At 47.7% G+C, this 26,828-nt stretch overlaps 3 protein-coding genes across 3 annotated transcripts; 1 reads left to right on the forward strand and 2 right to left on the reverse strand.

Moving 5' to 3' along the window:
* Positions 1 to 6,165: 6,165 nt before the first annotated feature.
* On the reverse strand, positions 6,166 to 7,639 carry LOC125530090 (CRAL-TRIO domain-containing protein YKL091C). Its single transcript, XM_048694479.2, has 3 exons — positions 7,429 to 7,639; positions 6,688 to 6,983; positions 6,166 to 6,575 (listed from the first exon to the last, which is right to left on the reverse strand). Exons 1-3 carry the CDS (start codon positions 7,552 to 7,554, stop codon positions 6,260 to 6,262), a joined length of 738 nt encoding a protein of 245 aa, XP_048550436.2. The 5' UTR covers positions 7,555 to 7,639; the 3' UTR covers positions 6,166 to 6,259.
* A 3,151-nt stretch (positions 7,640 to 10,790) lies between these two features.
* On the reverse strand, positions 10,791 to 14,744 carry LOC125530089 (uncharacterized protein At4g14100). Its single transcript, XM_048694478.2, has 2 exons — positions 14,180 to 14,744; positions 10,791 to 11,182 (listed from the first exon to the last, which is right to left on the reverse strand). The coding sequence occupies exons 1-2, from the start codon at positions 14,670 to 14,672 to the stop codon at positions 11,010 to 11,012; spliced, it is 666 nt and encodes a 221-aa protein (XP_048550435.2). The 5' UTR covers positions 14,673 to 14,744; the 3' UTR covers positions 10,791 to 11,009.
* A 3,308-nt stretch (positions 14,745 to 18,052) lies between these two features.
* Positions 18,053 to 18,951, forward strand: LOC125530088 (chemocyanin). The gene is made up of 2 exons (XM_048694477.2): positions 18,053 to 18,332; positions 18,440 to 18,951. Exons 1-2 carry the CDS (start codon positions 18,155 to 18,157, stop codon positions 18,640 to 18,642), a joined length of 381 nt encoding a protein of 126 aa, XP_048550434.2. The 5' UTR covers positions 18,053 to 18,154; the 3' UTR covers positions 18,643 to 18,951.
* The last annotated feature ends 7,877 nt before the right edge of the window (positions 18,952 to 26,828 follow it).

Genomic DNA, 26,828 nt, shown 5'->3' on the forward strand with positions numbered 1-26,828 from the left:
TACCATCAATGCACCGTAATTTTACGTTCCGTAAGTTTTTGTCTTATTTCCGACGCAAAAAGCGACCGTAAGAAAAATATATAATTGTCGTAAAAAATATTTTACGTTATGTAAAATTACAAACGTAAAAACATAGTGTAAAATACACATAAACTGCAAAATTTCTTGCCTTATGACCTATATTTTTATTTTCATATGCCAAATTTTACGTAGTGAATTAATAGGAATGTATTTATTTGAATTCCAAATGTAATTTAATTATGAAATGATTGTAAGATTAACTCGGGTGAAGAATAACTTATTATGCACTCTGGGTGATGAATAGTATCACTCTGGGTGATGAATAATATTGTGAATATATATATATATATATATATATATATATATTCACAATATTACATGAATGATGTGAGTAGTTGACAATATATATATACACCAAATATTCACAATACCAAATCAATATGTGAATTATGTGAGTAGTTGACAATGCCGAGTAACATATTTTTTTAATTTTTTTTTCTAAATTATGTTATGATAACTTTAGGAAAGGATGCTAGAGTGAGAGATAACAGCACCATAAGTTTATAAGTTATGGCATAAGGAAATGGATACAGACCTTAGATTCTAATGCTATAGTTAGATGTTCTATCTTAATTGTTTGAACTGATTGTGGATGCTTGATATGGCTTAGGGTATAATCAGAAGTATGTATGAGTGCATGGATTAGCGAAACATAAACTTAGGTTTTATCCACACAATCATTATCAAGCTACAAAAGTTATTGTAAGGGATTGTGGGTAACAACAACTACGTGATCTTCCCGCCGAGAATGATTTAGTATATATAAAAACAAAAACGGTTTGTCCTTAGCACAATTAAGAATTGATCCACTTACCCCGCTCTTTTTACTTTTGTTGTAGTTTCAATTATTGTAACGCTCAATCAATTAAACAAACAACAACCAATCTTTCCAGCACTTCCAGTGATCATAGCTAATTTGCACGCACCAGTTCCTCCTACTCCTCGTTGGATTTAGCACTCTACTTACCGAAAAATATACAATTTATCCCCTACACTTGTGGGTTATTGGCATCCTACATGAGGGATGGCATTGCAGTGTGTTTTTATTCCCTAGTTTCATCCCTGTCTAGTGAAACTCAGCTAGATACGGCTTCGGCAAGTAACTTCTGAAGGTTGCGCCCCCTTACCTACCTGGTAGGACTTAGGATTATCTTCTGTGCTTCTTCGATATTGGCATCACCAAGATGGCTATCTATCCAGCTTGCAGCCATCAGTGTATTCTGATTCGCTTCTATGATTCCGCGACCACTTCTTCTAGAAGCTCCTAGGTTTCAACAAGGTTACTCCACTACGGGGGCAGAGGCGGCGACGGCTCATGCTAAACCACCGGTCGATGCAAAAGGGTGACGATGCTAATATTTTCAAAGACTTCCTTGTAATTTATCATTCTTGTAAGATAGTTATTGTAAAGGTTGATTTATTTAGTATATGGCCTTCAACCTTTCCGTAAAAAAAGGCATCCTCTTCCTAGACACATAAGATGGCAATAGATCAGCAAGATGATTAGTGTCCACATGTCCGAAACATGGTTGGACTGTAGATTCTAGTCAATGAATTGAAGTTTAGGTTTTTGCTCCAAGTAAAAAAAATTGACCTTCTTTAGAAAATCGATATTTTATATATGTTCTAAATTTGTTACTTGTGCATACCTAATTATAAACTAGAAACTGCTATCCAGATATTTCTGAGACCACGCGCCTTTGGGATATAATCCAACATATGTAATAAGACATACACAGCTGCATACATCTATATGCTCAAGCGAGTCACAATTTATCTATGAAACTTGATATTTTGTGTTTCCCCACATATATTGGGATTTGGTTTGAATATCTTTTTAAAGCGCAACACATCATAAATTAACGACTAATGTAATTCTCATTACAAGGCCTGATTTAAACCTAATAGGTGCATGCACATTTCTCAAAGTTAGGCATTACAATTGTATCATAAATAACACCGGTATAAATACTTAACATGATTTTCATTTAATGATTTGTCAGAAATAAATTACAAAATGTATTAATTACTGTATGACTAATATTTATATACCTGAATATAAAATTTTAGTATAAATAATCAATTCAACCGATCCATTTTAATCTCGAGAATATGAATTGGTTAAAATTAAATGCAGAAACTATTATTTAGTTCAAAACACCAATAAATTAATGTTTAAAAATTAAACATCTTATACAGGACAAATTGTTTAAAATTATGGTTGATTTATTGATTGAAACTTATATTGCTAATAAAAGAAAACATGAATAGAGGAAAATATTTCGATTATACGTGCCTTCGGCATGTTTCAAAAACATTATTAATAATGTAAAATTTTAAAACAATGTGCAATGTTATAAGAATATTTCATATATAATTTGATTTTGTTTTCAAATTTTTAGAACAGAGAATTAGTAAAGCTGATTTTTTTTATTCTCTACATATTTATGCTTGTTTATTGTTAGTAACATTAGGCATGAGCGAAACTCCAGTATAATACGAGTGTTAGTTAAATTACCAATTATCTTCTCTATATATTTTTGAGAAATCAGGAATAATGTGGTACAATCTTTATCAATTGGTACATGTACCACAAATGTTATCATCTTCTTGTATTATTTTAGTATTATACTATAATCAGTAATGCATTATTATTGAAATGAGTATATGCCATTGACTTCTCTTCATAATTCATATATGTGGTTATTTATAAAATAAAATATATCTAATTACTCAATTAACAATTCTCTTCTTTACATGTGTCTTACACTAATGATTTTTTATACGAAGTAAATTTAAACACTTAGAGCATCTCCAGCCGCGCCCTGAACAAGGCCCCACAGGCGACTTTTCGGCCGCCGGCGCTAAAAAATCGGCCCAGTTGCGCCCCCAAGGGCCCAATTTTCGCCGGCTCAGGCCGAAATTGGCGCCGGCGGACCCAACCCGAACCCGGCGCGCTGGGGGCGCTCGGGGGCGTCGGGCGAATCATTTTTTGCGCGAAAGAGCCGCGGGCCCTCCTTGCCAGCGACTCGTCTCGCTTCTCGTCGCTTCGTCGTCCTCATCACCTCGTTTCCCGTGGCGAATCAATGCCAAAGCTGCCGCGCCGGTCAGCCTCTGCCATTGATGCCTCACAGGCGGTGTAGTGAAGGCGTGACGACGCGCGTCCCCGCACATGCCACGCGTGCTCGCGCCGCCTCCGCCTATATAAGCCGTTCCCAGCGCGCCGGTGGCACGCACAGAGTCTCCACCGCCGACGCGCCCTCTCTCCCCTTCCTCCCTCTCCCCTCGCCGTCCCAGTTCAAAGAAATAGCCGAACGATTCTCAGGCGACGGCGAACAGCTTCGGCCGCCACCACCTTCACGAGGACGAAGCTCGGCTCCTCTTCGAGGCCGAGTACCCGGTCCCGCCGGACATGCGGGTGCCCGGGGCGTGGAGAATCAGCGCCGGCGGGGTCCCGGTGCCACCACCGCCCACCGGGGCGGCACGTTGTGCGTAGATCGCGCGTATCCGCGCCTCTCTGCCGCGGGCGGCGAGGGAGGGGCTGCACTACGTCCCCGACAGCCCGCTCTGGGAGCCGTACTTCCGCCGCCGTCACGCCGAGCAGCTCGAGGCCACCAACGGTGTCGTGCCCTCTGGCAGGCTCAACTCCGAGGGGCGGCGCCGATGGTGGGGCGTGCCCGGCCGCACGCTGGAGGCCGTCCTCGAGTACATCGAGGGCGGCAACACGCCGAGGCTGGAGTACCCCTCCCCGTCGTCCTTCTCTCGCCGTCGTGGGAGCTCGTGGACGCCGAGGCGCATGGACCCCGGGGCGTCCTCCTCCTCGTCCGGTCGGTCGACCGGCTCTCCCTGCCTCCGCCCCGTCAAGCCGGAGCCCCAGGACACGCCTGTCAGCCAGCGCACCCGCAGCTCTGGTATCCGCATCGCCGATTCCACCCCCGCTTCCGGGCGCCTCGTCCTCGTCGCGCCCAAACCAGAGCCCAGTCTCCCCCCGGAGTACAAGGAGATAGCCCAGTGCGGCTTCTCCGACGCGGACGCCCTGCGGTGGGCGCGCGACGACTACCTCCGGACTGAGATGACCCGGCAGACCCGGGCCCTGGAGAAGATCGCCGCACGCAAGCGTGGGCGCGAGGACGAGCACGACGTCATGATCCTCGACATCGACGACGATGAGGACGCCGCCGGACCGTCCAACCCGCCGTGCCAACCGGGGGAGGGTTGCAGCAGGGACGGCGGCCACGACGGAGGCGGCAACGACGACGGCGACTACACGCGGTTCTACAGCCTCCTCGGCATGTAGAACTGCAAGGGCGGCGGCCAGCGAGGAGCGGCGAGGCGAGCGAGACGGCGGGCGGGCCTAGTAGTGTGTTTTTCTCTTTTTGTAAAATACTTTAAATATGTATGAGCGGGCGTGTTTGTGCCGTGTTTGGTCGAATTTGGTTTGAAGTCGCCGAAATATGCATGAACTCGCCGTGTTTGTGCCGTTCAAAAAAATCCCGTGGACGCCGCGACTGGGTGGCATCACGCCCCCAGCGCGCGTTTTGCGCCGGTGCGCCCCCAGGGGGCGATTTTTAGCGCCTCCTGGGGGGCCAGCGGCTGGAGATGCTCTTATGATTCACTAATCCAAACATATATAAGGGGGGATTTTTTTTTGTTATTGAAAATACATAAGCAACAAGCTAGTGAGAGGGTCAAACACCGTACCCACCCGCCGCCTCCCCGGTACTAGGGTTCTTTGCCTCCCACCAGCGCCGGCGCCGGTCCGTCCCGTCTCCGGTGGCCTTAGGGCCATGGAGGCGGAGTGGATCTCGGCCCTTGCCGGTGGGAGGGTTCATTTTTAGATCTGTTTTTGAGCTTTGTTATGGTTTGTGTCCTGCTCAGGAAGGCGAGACGGCGCCGGCTCCCTGAAGATGAAATAAAGGTCTCCCCGCCTAGCCCCCATTCTGGTGATGCGTCTAGCATCATCGGTGGGCGTGTGCGGGTGTGTCTCTGGCGGATCTGTCTTTGGTGGATTTGCTCGGATCTGTTCGTCGTTCGTCTTCGTTCGTGTAACTTTAGGTTGGATTATTTTGATCTACACTCTTCATCTGCGGTGGTTGCTGTTCTGGTGCGTTGGTTCCATGAGGCCTTAGCACGACGACTTCCCGACTGTGTACTACAACAACGTTTGCCCTGCTCCAGCGAGGGATGAGCGATGACAGCGGCACGCCTTCGGCTCGCTTCAGTGCTTGTAGTCGTCGCTAGGTGGTCTATGGATCTGGATGTAATTTTTATTATTTCTAGTGTTTCCTGTACTACCATGATTGAAGATGAATAGATTGAAAGTTTTTTTCGCAAAAAAACAAGCTAGTAGGGAGGGGGTTTGGAGTCGGGGCCATGGTTGCTGGGGTGGCGGCCTGAGTGGTGAAAGTTGTGGTGTTCGTGCGCGGAGCTCGTAGCTGGGGTGTTCATGACCACCATGGCCGCGTGGGCGGCCTGGTGGCTAGAATTCAATGTTCCGTGGAGATGGTGCGGTAGGTATCTCGCGACTGACTACACCCTACTCGGAGGCAAAGCTGATTGCCGAGGTAAAGTTCTTGTTTGGCTTCCGCTAGGCCGACAGTGGCGGTGTCCGTGGGCATCATCAATTCCTTAAAGGCTTCCTTGCAGTTGCTCTCTGGATGAAAATCATTATCCTTAGGATCGTGCGGTGGATGCGCTCCGGTAGTCCGGTGTCCTACCCATCCTGACGACGCAGCCTTGGATCTCATGGTTCATCGGCGTTCAGCTTCGTCCCTCCATCGTGGCTCGCTCACGGTTGGGAGTTTCGTCAACTTCATGTGATGCGTATTGTACATCTATTGCTTGCTTGAAGTTGTATGGGATGGTGTTGCTGATCTTCAATACCTATGTATCTATCACTGTGTGTGTGTGTGTGTGTGTTATGTTAGTGCGTTGTTCGATTTCGTTTGTATCATGGTCGTTGCTTTATCTTTAAACCAGTGAGCCTTTTTGGCATAGCTCTACATGTCCCTTATGTCTAGTAAGCGTGGGGAGTCGATCCCCCGCTTTAAAAGGATTGTCACTTCTATTAGGTTGACTGTGGTGGAAGTTTTGATGCACCCTTAATTGAGTATGTCAGGTAGTGATCACCATTGTCCAATCATCGGATGGATTTGGACTACAGTGAATTGTTGTAGCCCTAAAGCTTCAACTTGCCACCGTACTCCTCGGGGAGCTGGGACTCATCAATGGCGCCCTGGAGCGTGGATTTGAGGTCCTTATCGGCGACAAACACAAACTTCTTCCGGGTCCGGTCGTCAATGAATGGATACACCATCTTCCATGCCGTCATGAACATGTAGGGCACGTGGATCAGGAACACCCGGCCAAGGCGCTCCGGGTAATAGCCCTGCATGATTTCCAATGCCGCCACGTAACCCCGGATGTCACAATTCGCATACCCCCACCCCTTCATGTCTATCACCGCCGCAAACTTCTCCTGCCTCACTGGCAACCTATAAAAGATCAGGACAGACCCCAACAATTAGTTACTCGATCGATCAACCGTGACTAGCTAGTTAGCAGAAATGTTGTGCATTAACTTGATGGGTCCATGTGGATATATACCTAGTGCAGATTTTGTCGAGGACATAGGCGACGTAGCGCTTGAACTCGCCAAGGTCACGATGGGCAGGGAAATGGCGCGCGCCATAGAGATATGCCATGGGGCGGTTGAGGCGGTCGAAGCCCTGCATGCGGACCCTGTCCTTTGCGATCTCGCCGCGCACCTCGTCGTCTGAGATGGAGCCGCGAGGCTTGGCAACACGCTTCCAGGCGAGGTACTGGAGGAGCATCGTCGACGCCTTGCCGATGTTGTGGTCCCGGGCACGCAGGAACCGCCGCAGTGCAAAGTCGTCCTCCTCCTGCAAGCAAGCAAGTGTAGGATGGCAGTAGATCAACAACTGGATCATCATCCACGTGTATGCACATGATTGGACGGCAGATTCTATAAGGATGATTGCTCTTTGTCACGGGGACTGACACAAAGGACTGATGAACCACCCGTACGTTGTCTCCTCGCAGATGAGAAGATAGTACGTGTCCGACAAGGAAATTAACCAACCACTCTCTGCTAATTAAGCACACCAACCTAATTGACCCGTCCAGATTAATTAATGAATTCGATGGATCTGGTTCACCTAGCCGAAGGAAATTAACTAACCATGCATCCAAGGTTGTGCGATTGAAGTGGTCATTCATGGGCGTATGTATTTCGAGGGCTAGGGAGTGGAGTGATCTAGTATCTAGTCACTCACGCGACGAGTTGACGAGGAATCAAGGAGACGATGGATGCGGTAGGGAGGGTACCTTGGCTGCGGGGTCCTGGGCCTCGACCACGGCCCTCAGCTCCGCCACCTTCTTCCACTCCGCCGCGTCGCCGTCACTGTCGCCATGGCCGCGTTGGTGCTCATCGTCGGTAACGAAATGATCCATTCCTGTTGCAACGGTGGCGCTCGATCTGCTCTGTGTCAGTTGGGAAGGGAGAGGCCGGGGGTGTTGGTTCTTATAGCTGGAGAAGTGTGGGGGGGGTGAGCTGGGCTGCCGGTGCATGTTAGTATGAAGGCTATCACTGTGATGACATGTGAGTGTGAGCGAGTGAGGTGCTCCGTCGCCGTCTGCCGGCAGGAACTGAAGTGGACACATGTGTCCGTCCGTCCCATGTGTATCTTCTTCGGCAGAGTCCGTCCCATGTCTGAAAGCTACTAGTAAAAGATAGTACTATATTGGCAGTAAAAGGATTGTTGTTGCAGTAGTAGTTACGGCTTCATGTTGCAGTCTCAAAGCTAAATTCTTACGTACGCAACATCGATCTCTCGCCAGCTGCGTTAGTAACTACTCCTTGGTGAGGTCAAGCAGCTAGTTGCTAGCATTGACACTTGTAGCTGGAAAAGTCGCTTCCTTTTCTTAATCTTATTACTTGGAGCAGTGACACTTTCAGCTTACTACGTACTACGTGCCTTTGATCAAGACTGCCCAGCAACTTGCGAAGTTGACAGTGAACCAACGGTAATGGCAGACTTGAGGCACACACCCAAAACAGTACGTGCCTGCCATCCTACTAGTTAGGAACTTACGCAGAGAACAAGAGAGAGTGAGAGAGACCATACGCGAGCACATGTCGTTGGGCCTCATCGCGCTCGGGATGAAGAAACTTGGCATCCGTTCTCCGTTGTTGGTCCTCGCGTTCGACACGAGTCGACATGAGTGTCGAATAAACTGCTGCTTGGTGTCTGACGAGCAGAGTTATGAGCCAACAGCCGCGAGATGGCGACGGATCGCTCCCCGTTTCCCTCGTGCAGCTCCATCAATCGGTTGTGCAGACAAACATACAGACAGATTCCCTTTCAGCACCGACGACTACTGTATCTCTCTCCCTCTCTCTTTGCACAAGTATTGCCAGTTTCAGTTTGCCAGAAAATGTGATTAAGCAAACCAATGTTGCACACAAGCACTTGATCAGCAGAGCACGGCCATGTTACAAACTAAACCATGGAGAGCGCTCAGGCGCGCACCAGCGACGCTCGCACCGTTCCACGATGAGATAGACTAGACTTCGAACGGCATTCTGATCCTGGCGACGAAGCCCGCATCGTCGCGCCCATCATCAAGTTCGGAGGCGAGGTCGTTCCCGGCGGCGAAGCAGTAGTCGGGCGCCTGCCATTCCGTGGCGTCCTCCAGCACCGCCCCTGGCTCAAAGCTCATCACGTGCGCCGTCCGCCCTGCATGCATGAGCATCAGAAGACGTCAGCATACTCAAACTTGAGGCTGCAGCTCCTACTTATCATGTAGTATCAGTGGTAATGTGGTATGGCTGAACAACGAGGAAAGTCCGTTGCTGATTTGACATGCAACAGTCAGTATCTGGTTGCTTACCTTACCTGTGAGCACCAAACAAACAACAATCTCGGAAACTATTACTATTACTTTGGTCATCACAGTTCAGTGCACCCGCTGATAGACACACATTTTCTAGTAGACATTTCAGGCATTTTCTACTAGACATCACAGTTCAGGCATTTCTCTTTCTAGATAGACACACATTTTCTAGTTCAAGGGAACTGGAAACTAACACCCACTCATCCAGCCCGGCACCTATATTAGTGGGAGCTATTTTTAGCAGGCATGTTTGGCTTCAACTCCAACATCTTCCAGCAGACATTTGGCTTTGCCTGTTGCTACTAATAAGCTTGTAGCTGCAGATTCAGGACTGGAGGCTAAAGTTATGGCAGATGGGTGTGCTAAATAGAGGCTGTCGCACTCTCACACCTACAATCCTCTATCCCAACGCTGAAACTATGATAGGGGACACATGCTGCATATTGGCAGCACCAGTTCGGATGAATGCGGTACGATTTTAGTGGTTGTCTACTCTTTACGGGTCGGCACCAAACTGACATTTAATGGGTGGGCAGTATCACTGGAGCAAATAAGACAGATCGCTGTAGAGATTTATTTGTACATTATTTGTCTTAGTAGAGAGTGAGACTTCGCTACAACATTGTGTCCCCTTCACTAGTCACCAGTCAGGAAAGGAAATGTATGATTCTGGACACAACAGATGGCACCAATTGTGTGCCATAAGAGAGAGTGAGACAAATTGACCACCTTCATTTCTCGCCTTTACCACAAACTGCTGGATATATTTATGAACCGGTACAAATTGATTCTCATTAACTAATAATATCAAAATTTGCCAAAACAAACAAAATATCTGCACATCATTTCACTACAAGAAAGGGATAATAAGTTCTGGAAAACACGTCTATGTTTCACTGGTACCAACTGTGCTGCAACGGTGGCGCTCGATCTGCTCTGTGTCAGTTGGGAAGGGAGCGGCCAGGGGTGTTGGTTTTTATAACTGGAGAAGGGTGTGGGGTACGCTGGGCTGCCGGTGCAAGTTATTATTAACGCTGTGACTGTGATGTCGTGTGAGTGTGAGTGACTGAGGTGCTCCGTCGCGGTCTGCCGGCAGGAACTGAAGTGGACGCATGTGTCCGTCCGTCCCATGTGTATCTTCAGAGCCCACCCCCAAAGGCTTAGACCCTGTTCGGAATCTCTCCACTTCACTCCAATATAAGACTCCGCGGAGTTGTGGAGCTCAGTTTTAGTCGCTCCGTGAAAATTGGCTGCAGCAGCGTGATCCGCTCCGGGAGCGCAATCGAGGGAGCGAGAGGAACCGAACGGGCTCTTAGTTAGGACCCCCCGTCTGCAACCTCAAAGAAAGATTGGCGGTAAAAGAATTGCTGCAATAGTAGTTACAGCTCCATGTTGCAGCTTCAGAGCTCTATTGGTACGGAGTAAATTCATGGGCACGTGTTTTAATTCGTCAGGTCAAGCAGCTACTCCCTCCGTTTAGAATTACTTGTCACAAAAATGGATGTATCTTTGATGGACACTGCCCAGCAACTTGCGAAGTTAACAGTGAACGGTAATGGCACGAGAGAGAGAGAGAGGAACTTGGCATCCGATGGAGACGACTCGACAGAGTGTTAAGTAAACTGCTGGAGAGTTGACGGTTGAGGTGGTGTATTGCTTGGTGTCTGACGAGCGAGGTATGAGCCAGCAGCCGCGAGACCGCGACGGTTGGGTCGCTCCCCGTTTCCCTCGTGCAGCTGCAGCAGCTCCACCGGTTGTGCAACCACCATCCATCACCACATACAGTATAGAGCTACGGACAGACAGATTTATTTGCAGCAAACGTCTTGCGCAGCGAACTGCCCGGTCGGTTTGCCAGCAAAATGTGATTAAGCGAATCAATGTCCGGGCGAAACGCTGCTGCCGGCGCACACGCACTCGATCAGCAGGCAACAGCAGAGCACGGCCTTGTTACATACAGTAGTACACAGCGATCAATCGCGAGCGACGGTCGAACGGTTCCGCGAGATAGACTAGCCTTCCAACGGCATTCTGATTCTGGGGATGAAGCCGTCGTCGTCGCGCCGATCAGCAGGTTCGGAGGCGAGGTCGTTCTCAGCGGTGAAGCAGTAGTCAGGCGCCTGCCATTCCGCAACATCCTCCAGCACAGCCCCCGGCTCGAAGCTCATCACGTGAGCCGTCCGCCCTGCATGCGCATCAGGAAACGTCAGCGTACTCAAAGTTCAGGTTGTACCTGGTATGCATCATCAGTGCTACTATGGCTGAACAACCAAGAAATCTGTGGTTGCTAATCTGACCTGCAACGGTCGATATCTGGTTGTTTGCCTATGATCGATCGTCAAACAAACGACCAGTCTTGAAAACTAACACTACTGTGTATTACTCTGGTCATCACACTACATTGCATCCGCTGATACACCGAGCAGAGCAGATGCACTTCTTCTGCAGATTGAAGGCATTTCTCTTTCTAGATAGATACACGTTACTCTAGTTCAAGGGAACCGGAAACTAACACCCACTCATCCAGCCCGGCACCTAAATTAAATCTTGATAAAACAAGTGGGAGCCATCTTTTAGCAGGCAATAGGAACATCTTCCAGCCAAACATTTGACTTTGCCTGTTTCTGTTAATACGCTCATAGCTGCAGATTCAAGACTGATCGCTAAAATTATGGCAGATGGGTGTGCTAAAGATAGGCTGTCGCAGTCTCACACCTACAATGCTGTATCCCAACGCTGAAACTATGATAGGGGGAACAGGTTGCATATTGGCAGGACTTGTTTGGATGAATTGGGTATATGATCTTAGCGTTTGTCTTTACGGGTTGGCACCAAACTGGCATTTAATCGATGGACGGTATCACTGGAGCAAATAAAACTGGTGGCTGTAGAAAATTAATCCCCAGCTCCCTAAAGCATGGATGCTAAACTAGTGTATGTTTTGATTTGAAATCTTCCTTTTCCTGCTGCTGAAGTAGAGAGTAGGAATTCACTACAGTTTTTGTCTCCCCTTCACTGGTCGCCAGTCTGGAAAGGAAATGTATGGTTCTGGACAGAACAGATGGCACTAGAGGGCACCAGCACTGCAGCAAGCCTTAGCCTCATCGTGAATTGCACAAGCTGGCTATGTTTGACTTGTACCAATTATGTTGCATATGGCGGCTTTAAGCAATACATAAAAAGACACCTAGACAATATCGGTAGCTAACATCCATAAATCCAGCACACTGCCTATAATAGATCTTGAGCAGGCAATAGGTAAGAGCCACATATTTGGCTGCAAAGTGGAACATTTTGTAGTCGCATGAATCACATATTTGGCTGCAAACTGAAACATTTTGTAGTCACATGACTCACATATTTGGCCTTGTCTCAATCTGTTCATAGGCTTAAACCTACAGGTTCATAAATGGTCACTAGGGATCTGACACATACATATATATATCCAATGCTCTAACAAAGGGAGGTGCATCCCATACTGATAGTTCTCCGTCTATATCCAATGAGCCCTACGGAATTTCTTTATCGTTGACAGGTGCGACAAATGTAGATGTATGACAATGCCCTGTTTCCATACTTTCATGCAAGGATGTATACAGAAGTATAAAAATGATGGAGGGCTCGGTACAATAAACTTGGAAGGTTTCAATACAAGCTAGGCAATAAAGCCCATAGGTTGAATATAGCAAAACAGAAAGCCTAATAGACCATTAGATATAGCCGCCAGTTGCATGTTTGGCTGCAACGGAAACATCTTCCAGCTAGACACTTGGCTTTGCCCGTTTGTGTTAATAGGCTCATAGCTGCAGATTAAAGACTGACGGCTAAAGTTATGGCAGATGGGTGTGCTACAGAGAGGCTGTCGCATTCTCACACCCACAATCATGTATCCCAACGCTGAAACTATGATAGAGGAAACAGGTTGCCTACTGGCAGGACTCACACGGATGAATGCAGTCTGATTTTAGTGGTTGTCTTTACGGGCTGGCACCAAACTGACATTTAATGGATGGGCAGTGTCACTGGAGAAAATAAATCTGGTTGCTGTAGAAAATTATTTGTACATTATTTGTCTCAGTAGAGAGTGAGACTTCGCTATAGTTTTGTCTCCTCTTCACTAGTCACCAGTCAGGAAAGGAAATGCATGATTCTGGACACAACAGATGGCATCAATTGTGCCATAAGAGCAGTGAAAAATTGAGCATGTGCCTAGGCGCGCTTAAGTGCTGAGCAGAGGCCTACTGCTTCGTTTCTGGGGTAAGCATTGAAAAAAAGCGCTCGGACACCTACGGTTAGATAAAGGAGAGCGGGGTGATATAAACAGAGGAGAGCAAGGCAACCTTGCGCCCCCAGATGTGGGGCTTTCTTCCCCGACCTCACCACCCATCTTCTTCCCCGACCTAGTGCCGGAGTGCCAGGGTTCATTCCATCAGCCGTTAACTGATATAAATGGAGGAACAAGTCATGGTTCGATCTTAGTGTCTGTCTTCACGGGCTGACAGTAAACAGACATACAATGGGTCAGGAGGGGGATTTAGTGGAGAATTTGTGTAAGCGTTATTTGCAAACATAATATTTCTTAATTGGGAGTAGCTTTGGAGCAAATCGAGTGGTTAGTGTAAGAAAAATAACCCCCATGGTTCTGAAACAGAAAACCCAATGCTAGATTTACAACATCAGACTGCTCTGTGCAAGATGAGTCAGTTTAGCAAATTCCGAACCTCCCCTTGCCTGCTTTTGAAAGATAAATTTAACCCGCACAAGTCGGATTCTGGACAAGACAAGTTGCAGCAGGGCAATGGTGTATCTGTGTGCTTTGGTGAGAGTGAGATTTGACTGCATTTTAGTTCTCCCCTTCACCACAGTCTGTCAGATTGTTGTGTGGTTCCACCCAAATTAATTCTCCTTTCTTAGTACTATATTATTGTAATCCTTTCTGTTTGGCTTGTATCCAGTGTGGTGTCTCTGTAACATCACCATGTTCAATGGGCAATGGGTGAATTACTGAATTTTTAAAGACCCTAACCACACAGCCACAGGGGATTAACAAAAGACCATGTGTACCCCCAATATTGCAGGATGCCCTATATCATCAGCGAAATCACAATCACTAACTCATATTGCCATTCATGGCCTTCAAAGGGGGCTAGGGGAGGGTTAATCAATCGATTTAACTAATTACCTGTGTAGAAGATCCATTTGACGGGGCGCCTGGTCTGCACATCCTCGTAGTAGGTGATGAAGTCGGCCTTGGCCCAGACGTGGCAGTCGAAGCCGTCGGCGGGGGCGCGGCCGAGGTATGCGGCGCCGGGGGCGAGCCAGTCGGGGCGCAGGATGCCGACACCGACGGCGGCGGAGCGGCAGGCGCGGCGCGCCGGCGTGTAGAAGAAGGAGGTGCCGTTGTTCCACTCGGCGTCGTAGTAGGGCGCGTCGGCGGCCAGCTGGTAGCGGATGACGTGCAGGTTGCGGCCCCCCGGCCAGTCGTACCACAGGTCCGCCAGCGACAGGTTGCCCTTGTAGTCCATCAGCAGCTTCGCGTGGAACTGGTGCGGCCACGGGGTCGGGGTCGGGGTCGGGGGCGCTTCCGGCGGGTTGCCGGCGGAGGCGGCGGCGCGCGGGGCCCCGTGGCAGAGGAGGAGGAGGACGGCGAGGAGGGGGAGAGGGAAAGGCGGCATCTTTTTTGTCGAGAGCTCCGGCCACCGCTCGCCGGTAATCTGAAGTCTGAACAGGTAGTGTCAAATCTGAACGAGTGCTAGCCACTGCATTCATTTCTGGATAGCTCGAAGGGTATTGATGTCATTTTATTTCGGGAGGAGCTATGGGGAGGTCGTTCGCTTGAGAGTAAAGCAGCGGTCATCCACCCGCGTCGACAAGTGTGTTGTTGGAGTATGTTGGCCGTCATTTCCTTTGCCCTGGTCTCTTTTCTTTTTGTGCCAAGCTACGCGTCGGAACTCGGACGGCAGATCTCTGTCGCCTTGGCAACCGTTAGATTTAGAGCTATTTATCGTCCAACGCAGTCCTCGTCATTACAAAGAATAGTGTTGTAGAATCCTTTGCAACAAAGCTTATGTTGCAGAAACCTTTTACAAGATAGGTGAAGTTGCAAAAGGAAATATTAAATATTTTTTGCAACATGGGTTTTGTTGTGAAAGAAAATTCGCAACATAGATGATGTTGCAAAAAAATATTTGCAGTTTTTCTCTTCTTTTTATTGCAACATGAGTGTTGTCACGAAAAGCAATTTTTGCAACGCACGTGCTGTTACAGAATTTTTTTTGGAAAAAGACACGCAAAGGACACACGTCATAAAGAGGAGGCAGCGGATCACTCGGCCGTGTTACTTCACTTCATATGAGGTATAGCGGCTACAACGAGCTGGTCGACACTATTAGCATTGTTTCAGTGGGTATAGTGGTTCGCTTTTTGCATGTTAGTCATATCAGAGTTTCTCTTGGCAAAGCCCAAAACTAAAAGATTTTAAATGCTTTGAAAACATTGATTCCCGCAAAAAAAAACATTGATACAAGGTGTCTTTGCCATGCCATATATTTTTAGATGACACTAATACGGGTGTTTCTCAAAACAGTTGTACTAAATCAGCTATTATTAACATACATCAGAGGGAATACCATTATATTTTCGACAAGTGCACGTACACTAGCGCTTACATTGGCCCATGTCCCCGTGGAGGCCCAGTATAGGACTAGCCTGGCATTAACATTTTGGGGCCCATACTGATGACGCATGCGACCATTTTTCCTCGGCCAAGCCCACTAAAGAAACGAGCGATGACCGTACACACTGCAGCGACTATTTCTCACTTTAAGCAAAGATGGGAAGGATCACTCGCTTAAGGGATTACGCTAATCGGGCCGGCCCATTCACACACGCGTAAGGTTAAAAAAAACCGCGCATAGAGAAAATGGAGTGTGGCGGGGATTCAAGCCATGGGCGCGTCTGCCACGTCAGCCCGGCCCACCCCGACCCCACTTCGCCTCCACAAATAATCCCAAATGCAGAAACCCTACTCAGTTAACTCCGCTCTCGCTCCGTCTCTTCTTCCTATATTTCTCTAGCAACCATGTCGAGCTCCCACAGCTGCTCTGACTCCGACCTGGATGCCGACGAGGAGCTGGCCCTCGGCATTACCCTCGAGAGGTCCAAGGTGGACATGGGCGGCAGTTCCGGATCAGCCATCTCGCCTTTCCCTCCGCCGGTGCTGGCCCCTCCCGGCCAGCACGTAGCTCCGCGAGGGCTGCGCAGTCCACGCCTTCCTCACGCCGTCCCTTGCCCCCACTAGCTGCTACCCCCCACGTGGGCAGCAGTGGGTGCTTGTGCCCGCCCCGTCGGCCCGGAGCGCATGCCGGAATCGGAGGCGCATGCCGCCCGCGCGAGATGCAATGGGCAAGGGAGAGGGACGCAGTGGAGAAATTTGTGCGCCACCACCGCGGGTTCCCAACGGAGCCCGACGAGGACGAGCGGCTCCTCGCTTGGGTCTACCGTCGGTCGCTTACATCGGCGGGGACGAACGTTCAGCGGCTCCGTCGGAAGAACGCCAAGGTGCTCCGGCTTGCCATTGAACAATCTGAGCGTGACGCGGCGAATGCGGCTCGGCTGGCGAAGTTCAAGCGGTAGCAGGACAGAGTCATCCAACGTCTCAAATGGCTCATCATCGACTCCTCCTCCGACGACGGCGGCGACGACCATGGCGCCTCGTTCGACGACTCGAACGATCCTCCACCACCCACCGACGCCTACAGCTACGCCGTCGATCGGAAGTGGAAAGGGCCGGCGAGGAAGTGGTGAAAATTCGCTTTCTTCACTTTAATTTCAAGTTTTTAGATGTATTAAGGGCCCCTTCCTCGCGACTTCCTCGCCACTTTAGGTTTATGGTGCTTGCTGTTGGTTGGCGAGTGGTGACCCCACAGCTACCGGCTCCCGTACAACACGTTGGACGGAAGTGCAGATGCACCAGAAACCTATGTACTTGCATGTGTTTCTAGTCGACGACGACCTCACCTGCGATCCGACCTTCCGCCGGTCGCCTTCCTCTTCCGGTCCATCCATCGGCAAGCCCCACTCGCTAGTCGCTACCCAGCTTTGATGCCACGCCAGCGGCCAGACAGGGTCATTAAGGCTGGTTGTAATGAGGAGTATCATATACTAGTATCATGCATATGATACTAGTGTATGATATTACCTCCCTAATGCATAATATCATATATTAGTATAATGTAGTACTCTATTTATTGCAATGCATGACACAAAGTAGTATAGCATTTAATATGATACGGTATTATGATATGATACTACACCCTTTTTTTTTCATTTAATGTTATGACACATCATCAAAATTGCCTAGTTGGCATGCATGGTACTAGCTATGATACTACCATGACGACCAGCCTAATTAGAGCGCTAGTCACTACTGCGTACGGATCGAGTATCATATACACGTCGAGTTTCACACGCCAACTGAATATGTATACACACAGTTCTCCAATGCAAAGTTGTTGTTAAGATTAATCTGAAGGTGTTGAGAGGGACTTGGGAGATTTGATCTTTGATTATACGTGTGGTGCGCGGTCCAATTGTACTTGGACGCCACCTTTGCGCGCGTGGTGTGTTGTTTTCCACACCTTTGCCTACTTCACATGTTTCCACGCTAAGTAGTGGCCGGGTTGGCGTGGTCACGTCTCACATCCTTTTGTCAAACGTTCACTTGTAATTCAACTCATGTAGGACTTGTTCCCGTCGAGCACAACTAAAAGAAAAAAAAGGATCATCCCGATCTCTGCATCAAAGCGATGCATGAACATTGGTCGACGGGTCCGAAGTTAAGCAATTTAAAGGCGTCTCCATTGTTGTGGGTCGTTGGCCAACCCCATTCCACTCTACTCCACGCCTTCTCGGAAGAAGAATACGGCAACAGAGAACTCCGGAGAAAACTACCAGTATTTCCACACTCCTTTCGGCCATGCGACGGGGCCTACTTGCCCTCACGCCTCCACTCCGGCGGGCCTATATATAACCGCACCGGGCGGCTAGTCCATTGCCAACCACCACCGCACCTCACTCCCACATATCTCCTCTGCTTCTCCTCCTACCTGCTAGCTCTCGAGTGATTGTTTGATTGGTGCTCCTAAGCGAGCTAGCAATGGCGGCCCAGGGAAGAGACAGTGCAGCCGTGGTCGTGGGCGTGCTACTCGTCTGCGTGCTCCTGAGCGCGGCGGTGGCAGAGGCGGCGGTGTTCAACGTCGGCGACCGCGGCGGTTGGTCCTTCAACACCAACTCCTGGCCCACCGGCAAGCGCTTCAAGGCCGGCGACGTCCTAGGTACGTACCCTATATACGTGCATGTGCATGCATGGATGATGGATCGATAGTGTTCTGCATGCAAACGGATAAGAAGTTTTGATGCATGTGAATCTGGCTGGTTGCAGTGTTCAAGTACGACGCGACGGCGCACGACGTGGTGGCGGTGAGCGCGGCGGGGTACAAGGCCTGCACCAAGCCGGCCAAGGGCGCCAAGGTCTACAAGTCCGGCGCCGACCGCGTCACCCTCGCACGCGGCACAAACTACTTCATATGCAGCATCCCCAGCCACTGCCAGTCCGGCATGAAGATCGCCGTCACCGCCGCCTAGCCTCATCCATCGTACGCGCGTTGTTACGTGACACGACGAGCGAAACTTAATTCCTGACCAAAATAAAAGGCCGAGCGTACGTGCGTCGGTCTTTCACAAGTCCTCGATCAATGTGTACTCAGATTTCCACTCGACCGGTCGTACTTGCTGTTGTATGGTGTCATATGTGCTGATTTTGAAAAAGCACATTACATAATAAGATACAGAGTGCTTTATTGTTCAAAGTAGATTTTGAAAAAGCATATGACAAGATCAAGTGGTCTTTTGTGTATAAAACGATGAAATTAAAGAATTTTCCTGACCAATTGTGTGATTTAGTGATGCATACTATGGCTGGGGGCCATGTGGGGGTCAAGGTGGGTGGGAGCGCTTGCCATCATTTGGTCGCTTTGGCTATGTAGAAATGTTAAGGTTTTTAACGATAAAAGTACTTCTCTGTTGCAGGTTATCTATAGATGTACCGGGACTCTTCGTTTATGGTCCTCTCTACAACGGGTGGAGAATCGGGGCCTGTTTACGGAGGTGTGTACACGATTGGAGGCTACGGCGAGGGATACTTTTACCCAACATGGGTGGCAGCATGATCTAAGGATTGGCCCCCCTCCGCTTTAGGCGTTATACGGACTCTACATGTTTCGTAGTAATTCGCCTTTTTATTTTTATTTTGTGTGAGAGGATCTTATTTGGCTGTGTGCATCTTAGTTATGCAGAGGTCGGGTGTAATGGTTAAATCTTTTAAGTAATAAAGCGTCCCTTTTCGAAAAAATGTGGGAGTCAAGGTCAATGACATCATTGGCCCCTACTTTAAAACCTTCAAAGGCCTCACACAAGGAGATTCTCTGTCTCCCTTGCTATTTGACATAGCTCCCGATGCCCTGGCTATTATATTGGACAAAGCTAAACAAGAGGGATTTGTTAAAGGGGTGTTATCTGAGTTTAACAATTGTGAGGTCAACATGCTCCAATATGTTGATGATACTATCTTCCTTTTACAGGATGATGAAGAAAGTGCCAAAAAATTAAAATTCATTCAAACTGCATTTGAGCAAATGTCTGGGTTGACTATGAATTTTCATAAGAGTGAGATTTTCTTGTTTGGGGGTGCTATTAACAAAACTAATATTTATTAGGAAATCTTTACCTGTGAGGTTGGAAAAATCCCTCTTAAATATCTAGGACTTCCAGTATCTGATATAAGATTGGGAAATAAGTTTTGGAAAGTGGTCACTGAGAAAACTGAGAGAAGGTGTGCATGTTGGCAAGGCAGACTCTTAAACATGGCAAGGAGGGTGACCCTTGTAGAGGCCTGTCTGGCTAACATTCCCCTCTTCATAATGTCCTTTTACCCACTGCCTCTTGGGATAAGGAAGAAGGCTGATTTCTTTAGAGCTAGACTAGTATAGCAAGAAAATGAGGACAAGAAGAAATACCATCTAGTTAATTGGAAAACCTGTTGCCAACCAAAAGAACAAGGGGGCCTGGGAATTCTTAATCTAGACATTATGAATAAAGCTCTACTAGCAAAATGGCTGTGGAAAATGGAAACTGAAATTGGGACCTAGGTAAACATTTTGCTTAACAAATATGTCAAAAATAAATGTCTATCTGGCATAGAGAAAAAACATGGAGATTCCCAGTTTTGGTGCAGCTTGATGGGAGTGAAAAAATAAATTATTTTCAACATGTTAAAAAAATGGGCAATGGGAGAGAGACTAGGTTTTGGGAAGATTGGTGGGTAGGGTCAAAACCATGGCGCCGGGGCGTTCTTCCCCGATCTGCGTCACGGCGGCGCGGCTGTTTGCCTCTAGCGGCAGCGCAAGGTGGCAGCGTGGTGCTGGGCGGAAGCGGCGGAGCTGCTGGGCTTTATGGAATATCTTGTGGCGCCGACTGCTTGGTGGGCTCGCAGGGTCATGGCGGCTTTGGTCGCGGTGGCTGGCGGCTCGGCCTGTCGGCGGCGGCGGAACATGGCCGGTGGCAGCGGCGATGTTCTGTCTGGACGCCAGGGCGACGACCCTGGAAGGTGGCGGCAGGTGAAGCTCGGGCTTCCCACGGCGGCATGGCGTGGTGCAGTCCCTGTCCAAGGCGGATTTGTGTCGGCGATCTGGTGATTTTTGCCACGGATTGGTTCAGATCAGAGACGGTGACGAGCGCGTGGGATCCATCTCTAGGGCTCTCGCGGTTTGGCGAACTGGGGTGGGAGCCCTCCTCCCATGCTCCAGTGGTGGCACACTCAGGCAGTGGCCAGTGCGCAAGGGCTCCTACGGTGGCACTGCTGTTGCGGTTGGTCGCCGGATCAAGGCGGCTAGATCTGGGGCTTTGAAGGCAATCGAGACAGTGCACAGGTTGTCGGGTGGATTTATTGGGACGGATCCGGGTGAAAACCTGGTCTTCGGTCGGTGGCCGGAGCCGGTGATGACGATGCCCTCATCATCGTTTCCTTCCTGAAGGCATCATCGAGAAAGCTCCAAATCCCACCCAATACCTCCGGGGGAAACCCTAGATCAGTTGATCGGATGACGGCGACAATCATGTGTCGTTACCCCCTTGGGGCGGCATTCTTGGAGGTGCACTCGGGATGGAGGGACCAGCGGACGGCTTCTTCGGTGGAGCGGTGTTTCTTTGTACATATTCATGGCGGTGGTTCTCGGCGGCATGGAGCAGTGGACGCTCGCCGTCATATGTGTGGCGATGGACACACGCAGGAGGACGACATTGTCTGGCGTTGTGGTTGCGTTGATGGCAGAGAGGGCTGACAAGGTCGATGCGTCAGTATATGCTTTGAGGATGGATCGATGGAAGACGGAGGTGACGGCCCTTGTAGCGTGTGCATGTGGTACTCACTGAGAGTGCACCAGACCGGAGTGTTACCCTGTCCCGCCTATGTGTCTTGGATGCGGCATCCGGCTTTAGATGTTAGGCTTTGGTGCGATGTCTGTTTGGTATTTGGTCTAGACATTCGGCACCCCTTCATCAGGAGGATAGGAGTAGCGGCATGTGTCGTCTAGATGGTGGCTTCGGGCTTATTGAGGTATTACTTTGTAAGATCTTTGTGAATAATAAATAAAATGGCCGCATGCATCACCCAGATGCAGAGGCCGGGGGTGCATCCTCCTTTTCTAGTAAAAAAATAAAAAAAATGTAAATCTTTATGGTACCATTGCTACAAATGGAAGCAGGTAAATTCCGTTCCTCTATGATCTTGCTATTGTTAAGATTTGAACTCACCTTTTCTTCCTCAGAATTGCCATTGACCAACAAAGAAGGGTACAATCTTTCATCGTAGGTTAAATCCTTGCCTTCAAGTTGGCATCTGAAGTGTTGTGACTGCTCTTAGAAATAATTTTATAGTATATTGTAAGGGTATCTAGCAATATTTTCCTGTAAATTGTTATTTCAGCATGCGAAAAATAATATGCCATTAAATCAGTAAGGAGCCCTGCATATCCCATTACAACTATTTCTTTCATATTTTTCATAATAACTTTTGTGTTTATTCTCTTCATTCTGAAATCTATCTGGCAACAAACTCAATGCACTAATATGCAAATTGATACTTCTACCATACAAAGTGTACTATGTTTCAAAACACTAGCATTGGTGTCTTGTAACTATTACTTTTGCTTCATGTGTAGGTATATTGCCTCCACATATTTGTATCAAACATTAACATTCAGTATTACAAATAGACGCGCGCAACAACGCGCGCCATCCATGATTTAGTTAAAATGGGTATGTGCGCCCAAATAGACGTAAAATTACAGCTCTAGAAATTCAATAAAAATATACTGCCCAAATCGTTAATAGTGACATGTGATATAGTGTTGTGTCTTCCCTCACTTATTTGGATCAACGTGGAAAAATATCTCTTTTGTTCCATATCTAAAATGAAACAGAGGGTAAAATGGGCAGTTCATACAGTACCTTACAACTTAATAGGAAGTACAAGAAAACTTCAGATACTAAGCGTGGACAAACAAATAAACAATATAGCATACGATTCTCAGTAGCGTGCTAACTGTAGCAAGGTCAATGTTTCATGTCTTCTTGCGTTAAGGAGCCATTTGGTGTACATGATCACTTGCCATAATGTGTGGGAAATCCTCGAAGGACATCAAATCATCCATGGAGTCGTCAAGAGTCACGATAGCACGGATGTACATTTGGCAACATTGCATCCGCACGCCCCTCTGGCATCAAGAGTCGGGTAGATATCAGGTGATACCACTCCTCATGTGCTCCCATGATCCAAATTTTGAAAAGTCAAATTTAGATGTTTCAATAAATTCTGAAAAAAAAGTTGTGGATGTTAACAAGACATATGTTTGTATGTTCTAAAAAATTCAGATCAAAATTGAAATACAATTGTTATGGTGATTGGCAATTTTAGAAGCCGTCCATCCACTCCAATCCGACGGTGAGAAAATAAGAGTTGCGAGGAGTTACAAAACTAAAATTACGGAAAATTACATATAACGATGGGACCATTACATAATTTTGATGGGACCAGTTAGTTTTTCCAAGGGTAGATCCTCTCACGTATCTAAACTAGCCGGCCACACCGCCGCAGGGATTAGGGATCGCCACCGCATGGCAAAGCCATGGCCACATCGCCACCGTCCCCGGCATAGCGCCGCCGTCCACGTGCGCCATGACCGTCCTAGCGCCTCTGCGCACCTCCTCTGTGGTTGCCATAGTGCCGTTGTCCACCTCCCCCACGCCCACCTCATCACCGCCGACTGCCTCCACCATGCTCACCCCACCGCCGCCAATGCATCCCTCTATCCCACCATTCCCATTCACCGGCAAGGTTCGCCAGAAGAGGCCGACATAATCCCCAAGATCAAGATCCGAGAGGACTAGATGATTGCAGCGTCGGAGAAGAATTTGTAACAATCTACAATAATCAGGGTAAACCCTCTCTTCCAAAAAGCTCCAAGTTCTCCCCTTTGTACTCCAATTAGCATATTCTCTGGATGGTCTGCAAGTTTGAGTAGAAACACATCAACGAGGTCTTGTTTTTTTTTTTTTTTTTGCAGGAAGAGGTCTTGTTTCATTAGGATAACAGAACACATAATCTGTAGAAGTAGGATGCACTATTTTCATTTGCTGAGTTGATGAATAAGATTTAGTTCATCTTATACCAGAATGGCATGAATCATGATACTGATGTGCTTCCATGGCAAAGATAATTCTACAACACTAGAAACTCCACATATGTGTACAAGATAACAGAAGATACAAGAGGCATATTACAAGTGTTGAAAATTAACAGTAACTAGTAGGTTATTAGTTACTGTTCATTTTTGTACAGAGTTTATATCACTAAATTCACAATTGCAGATCTAGCATAAAAATGGTTAGTATACAAAGTAATATTTTCTTCTGTTCTTGTACTCAAAATGTAAAATAAATTACCACTAGAATTATCTGAAGAAAAAATAATCTGAATCAAAAGGAAATGGTTGAGACTCCAAGGAAATAAGTGGTTAAAAGACAAGGAAATCATGTAGGTCGTAATCATGTAGAAAGGAGGGGAGCGGAGAGGGCAAGACCACGAGAGCATTGAAAGTGACTCGGGTTCGTCCAAGCGGCTGGGGTTTTTTGTGAGGATGGCGGTGAGAGCAGGGTGGGCCAGAGCGGGCTGGATTGACATGGCGATGGTGCGCGGGCGCGTCCAAGCCAGATATGGGGACTGGAAATCAGTCCGGGCGTTTGGGCCGGTTTTAAGCAGCGTAGTTGGATGCGGTTTTTGCGTCCAAGCAGTGACCGGGCAGCCCACCCAGACGTGTAGGGCGGGTATGGTGTCCGGTCGCAGATGCTCCAAGACACGAATAAGGAAGTCGGAGTTGTCTCTCAGGGAGCAAAAAAAGGGAAAAGGAAGTGAGTTTCGAGAGTGCTGTCTCATACGGAGCACTTGAATAAACCATATTGTCAATGCTCAGTACAGAGCTACGTGACTGTCTGGAAAATTACATATTCAGAATTTAACAAGTTCATGGATACATGGCAGAGTTAGAATAACTGTAACAAGTTCTCCAAAGGATTTACTAGTACACAATTAACTGTGAATCTGTGATGCAGAGGTTGACGACAGTGCCTGTCGGGCGAGACAGACGTAGACGACAGTGCTGTCTGGCGATCCGGCGAGGCGATATATGTAGACAACGGGTGGATGGAGACCATGTACCAGAGTAAGCAGGAGGTCAAACATGTGATCAGAACCACTTCCATTATCTGATCCAGTTTACCTACCCATCCTACTACTGCAGGAACAAGTTCTCTGAGTGCAACATCCACCACAACCCTATAAGGGTCATGGACGAACTGAAACAATAGCTCCTCAACCTACCAAACAAAAGGAAAATTAGGCAAATTCCAGAGGAGTATTATCTTTCAGTGATTTACTACCTTTCAAGCCCTTGTAATCAAATATTAGCCCACAACAAAACAGGCATTTAGCTAATACACCGAAATAAAATTTGCACTCCTTCACTGATTCTGAGAATTAGTGAGACTTAGATTGACCTCATAACATCGACGATTTTATCTAAACACCAAGCAATTTAATTAAAATAAGATCTCAAAAGGAAGATGGCCAAAAGACTTGTCACAAAATTTGGAATACCTGTTCCGAACACTGTGGTAGTAATTCAATCTCTGTTCTCATCTCCCCAACATTTGTGGCTAATTACACGCAAGCCTGCATGTTAGCGAGCGAATACATACAAAATGGTAATTTACTAATATACATGATAACAATAATAATAAGTGTGCATTTTTATATTATACAAGCCAAATCATGAGAAACCCAGATCAATCTCTATCAAGCAATACTCAAGAACATACATCCATTATGATGCATCTCTGTTGTCCATCAGGCCGTTTTATCGGATTGAACAATTTGTGAGCAAATGAATCCCGTATATTGCTATCTTGATGTCTTCCTATAGCACATATGATCAATGGAACAAGCCCATGTAACCATTTTAGCAGCATGTGACACTGGCCATGTTAAAATAAATATTTGCACAAACTACAAAGGTTTGATGGGAACAAAAGCAAATAGGTTCGTTAAATGGCCGAAAAGGCCTCACAAGCGACGCAGCGCATGCCGATAATAACTTTCACACCACACCACCAACCAAAGCACCCCAAGGAGTAGGTGATTATGCTAAGTACATGTTTCCATGATCTAGAGAAGTCATAAGCTTGATCTCGGTATACTTATTTAATTTTCAGTAATAAAGCAAGCTAGATTTCAGATTTGGACTCTCACAGCTACTCTAATCATGCATGCCAACAATTCGTACAATTGGTAAATTGCCATAATCAGGTGCTGAAATCAATATATCTGAACTAAAGAGCATTAGATTTTATCAAATATCCCCCGGCGCATAAACAATACATCTTCATGTCGCAGGGGAGAGCTTAATTGTGAGCAGAACCCAATACATGAGTATTCTTTTTTTCCTGGGAAAAGACATGAGTATGCTAACCACCACAGTAAGCATGAACATAATATATTCACATTTGTAAACAGGCAAAAAAAACAGAGTTGTAGTACTAGAGCATATCGGCAAATGTATTGCTCTTGAACTAGCAGCTGGTTGGCCATTGACAATACTCATGTCTGCAACCACACAACTCTAGAGCGTATGCGTTGTTGAGCTGCAACCACACCATGGGACAGCCGTCGCGCAAACATGAGGATCAGAAGAGCTAGTACAACACGTATGCAGTTACCTGTAGTGGGAGGGAAGGTCGCCGGCGGCGCTGACTCAGGCAGTAGAGTATCCGGCATACGGTGGAGAGAGATCATCTGTCCTTGAGGGCGGTGGGGCAGCGGAGGCTTCGGCACGCCGCGATGTACGACCTGCGGTACTGCCGGCCGGCCGGAACACTGACGGCAGGAGCGACAGCAAGGTAGTACCGGACTACTGCTTCTCGCTTGGATCAGGGTCGCCGCCCGGGGATGATCCGAATGGCGCACCGGCCTACCCATCTACGAGCGGGATGTGCGGCGGCGGCGGCTATGCGAGGGAAATTGGATCGTGGGGGTGGTCTCTGAACGTGCAACGGAAACGGAAGAGAGACTCGGTTACTATTATACCCTTTTACAGAAAAATAAATATTTAAATGATTTTCTGAGATCCAATGGACAGAAAAACTCACAGATGGAGTTACAT

This window comes from Triticum urartu, chromosome 4A (assembly GCF_056163025.1).
Source record: "Triticum urartu cultivar PI428250 chromosome 4A, HENAU_Tu73, whole genome shotgun sequence".
Classification (NCBI taxonomy): Eukaryota; Viridiplantae; Streptophyta; class Magnoliopsida; order Poales; family Poaceae; genus Triticum; species Triticum urartu.

Excerpts from the sequence above, each read along its gene's own strand:
- LOC125530090 (XM_048694479.2), bottom strand. The coding sequence starts at position 7,554 with ATGGATCATTTCGTTACCGACGATGAGCACCAACGCGGCCATGGCGAC. Across the intron at positions 6,984-7,428 it reads CCCAGGACCCCGCAGCCAAG|GAGGAGGACGACTTTGCACT; the intron begins GTACCCTCCCTA and ends GCTTGCTTGCAG. Across the intron at positions 6,576-6,687 it reads CTCGACAAAATCTGCACTAG|GTTGCCAGTGAGGCAGGAGA; the intron begins GTATATATCCAC and ends GATCTTTTATAG.
- LOC125530089 (XM_048694478.2), bottom strand. The coding sequence starts at position 14,672 with ATGCCGCCTTTCCCTCTCCCCCTCCTCGCCGTCCTCCTCCTCCTCTGC. Across the intron at positions 11,183-14,179 it reads CAAATGGATCTTCTACACAG|GGCGGACGGCTCACGTGATG; the intron begins GTAATTAGTTAA and ends ATGCGCATGCAG.
- LOC125530088 (XM_048694477.2), top strand. The coding sequence starts at position 18,155 with ATGGCGGCCCAGGGAAGAGACAGTGCAGCCGTGGTCGTGGGCGTGCTA. Across the intron at positions 18,333-18,439 it reads CAAGGCCGGCGACGTCCTAG|TGTTCAAGTACGACGCGACG; the intron begins GTACGTACCCTA and ends GGCTGGTTGCAG.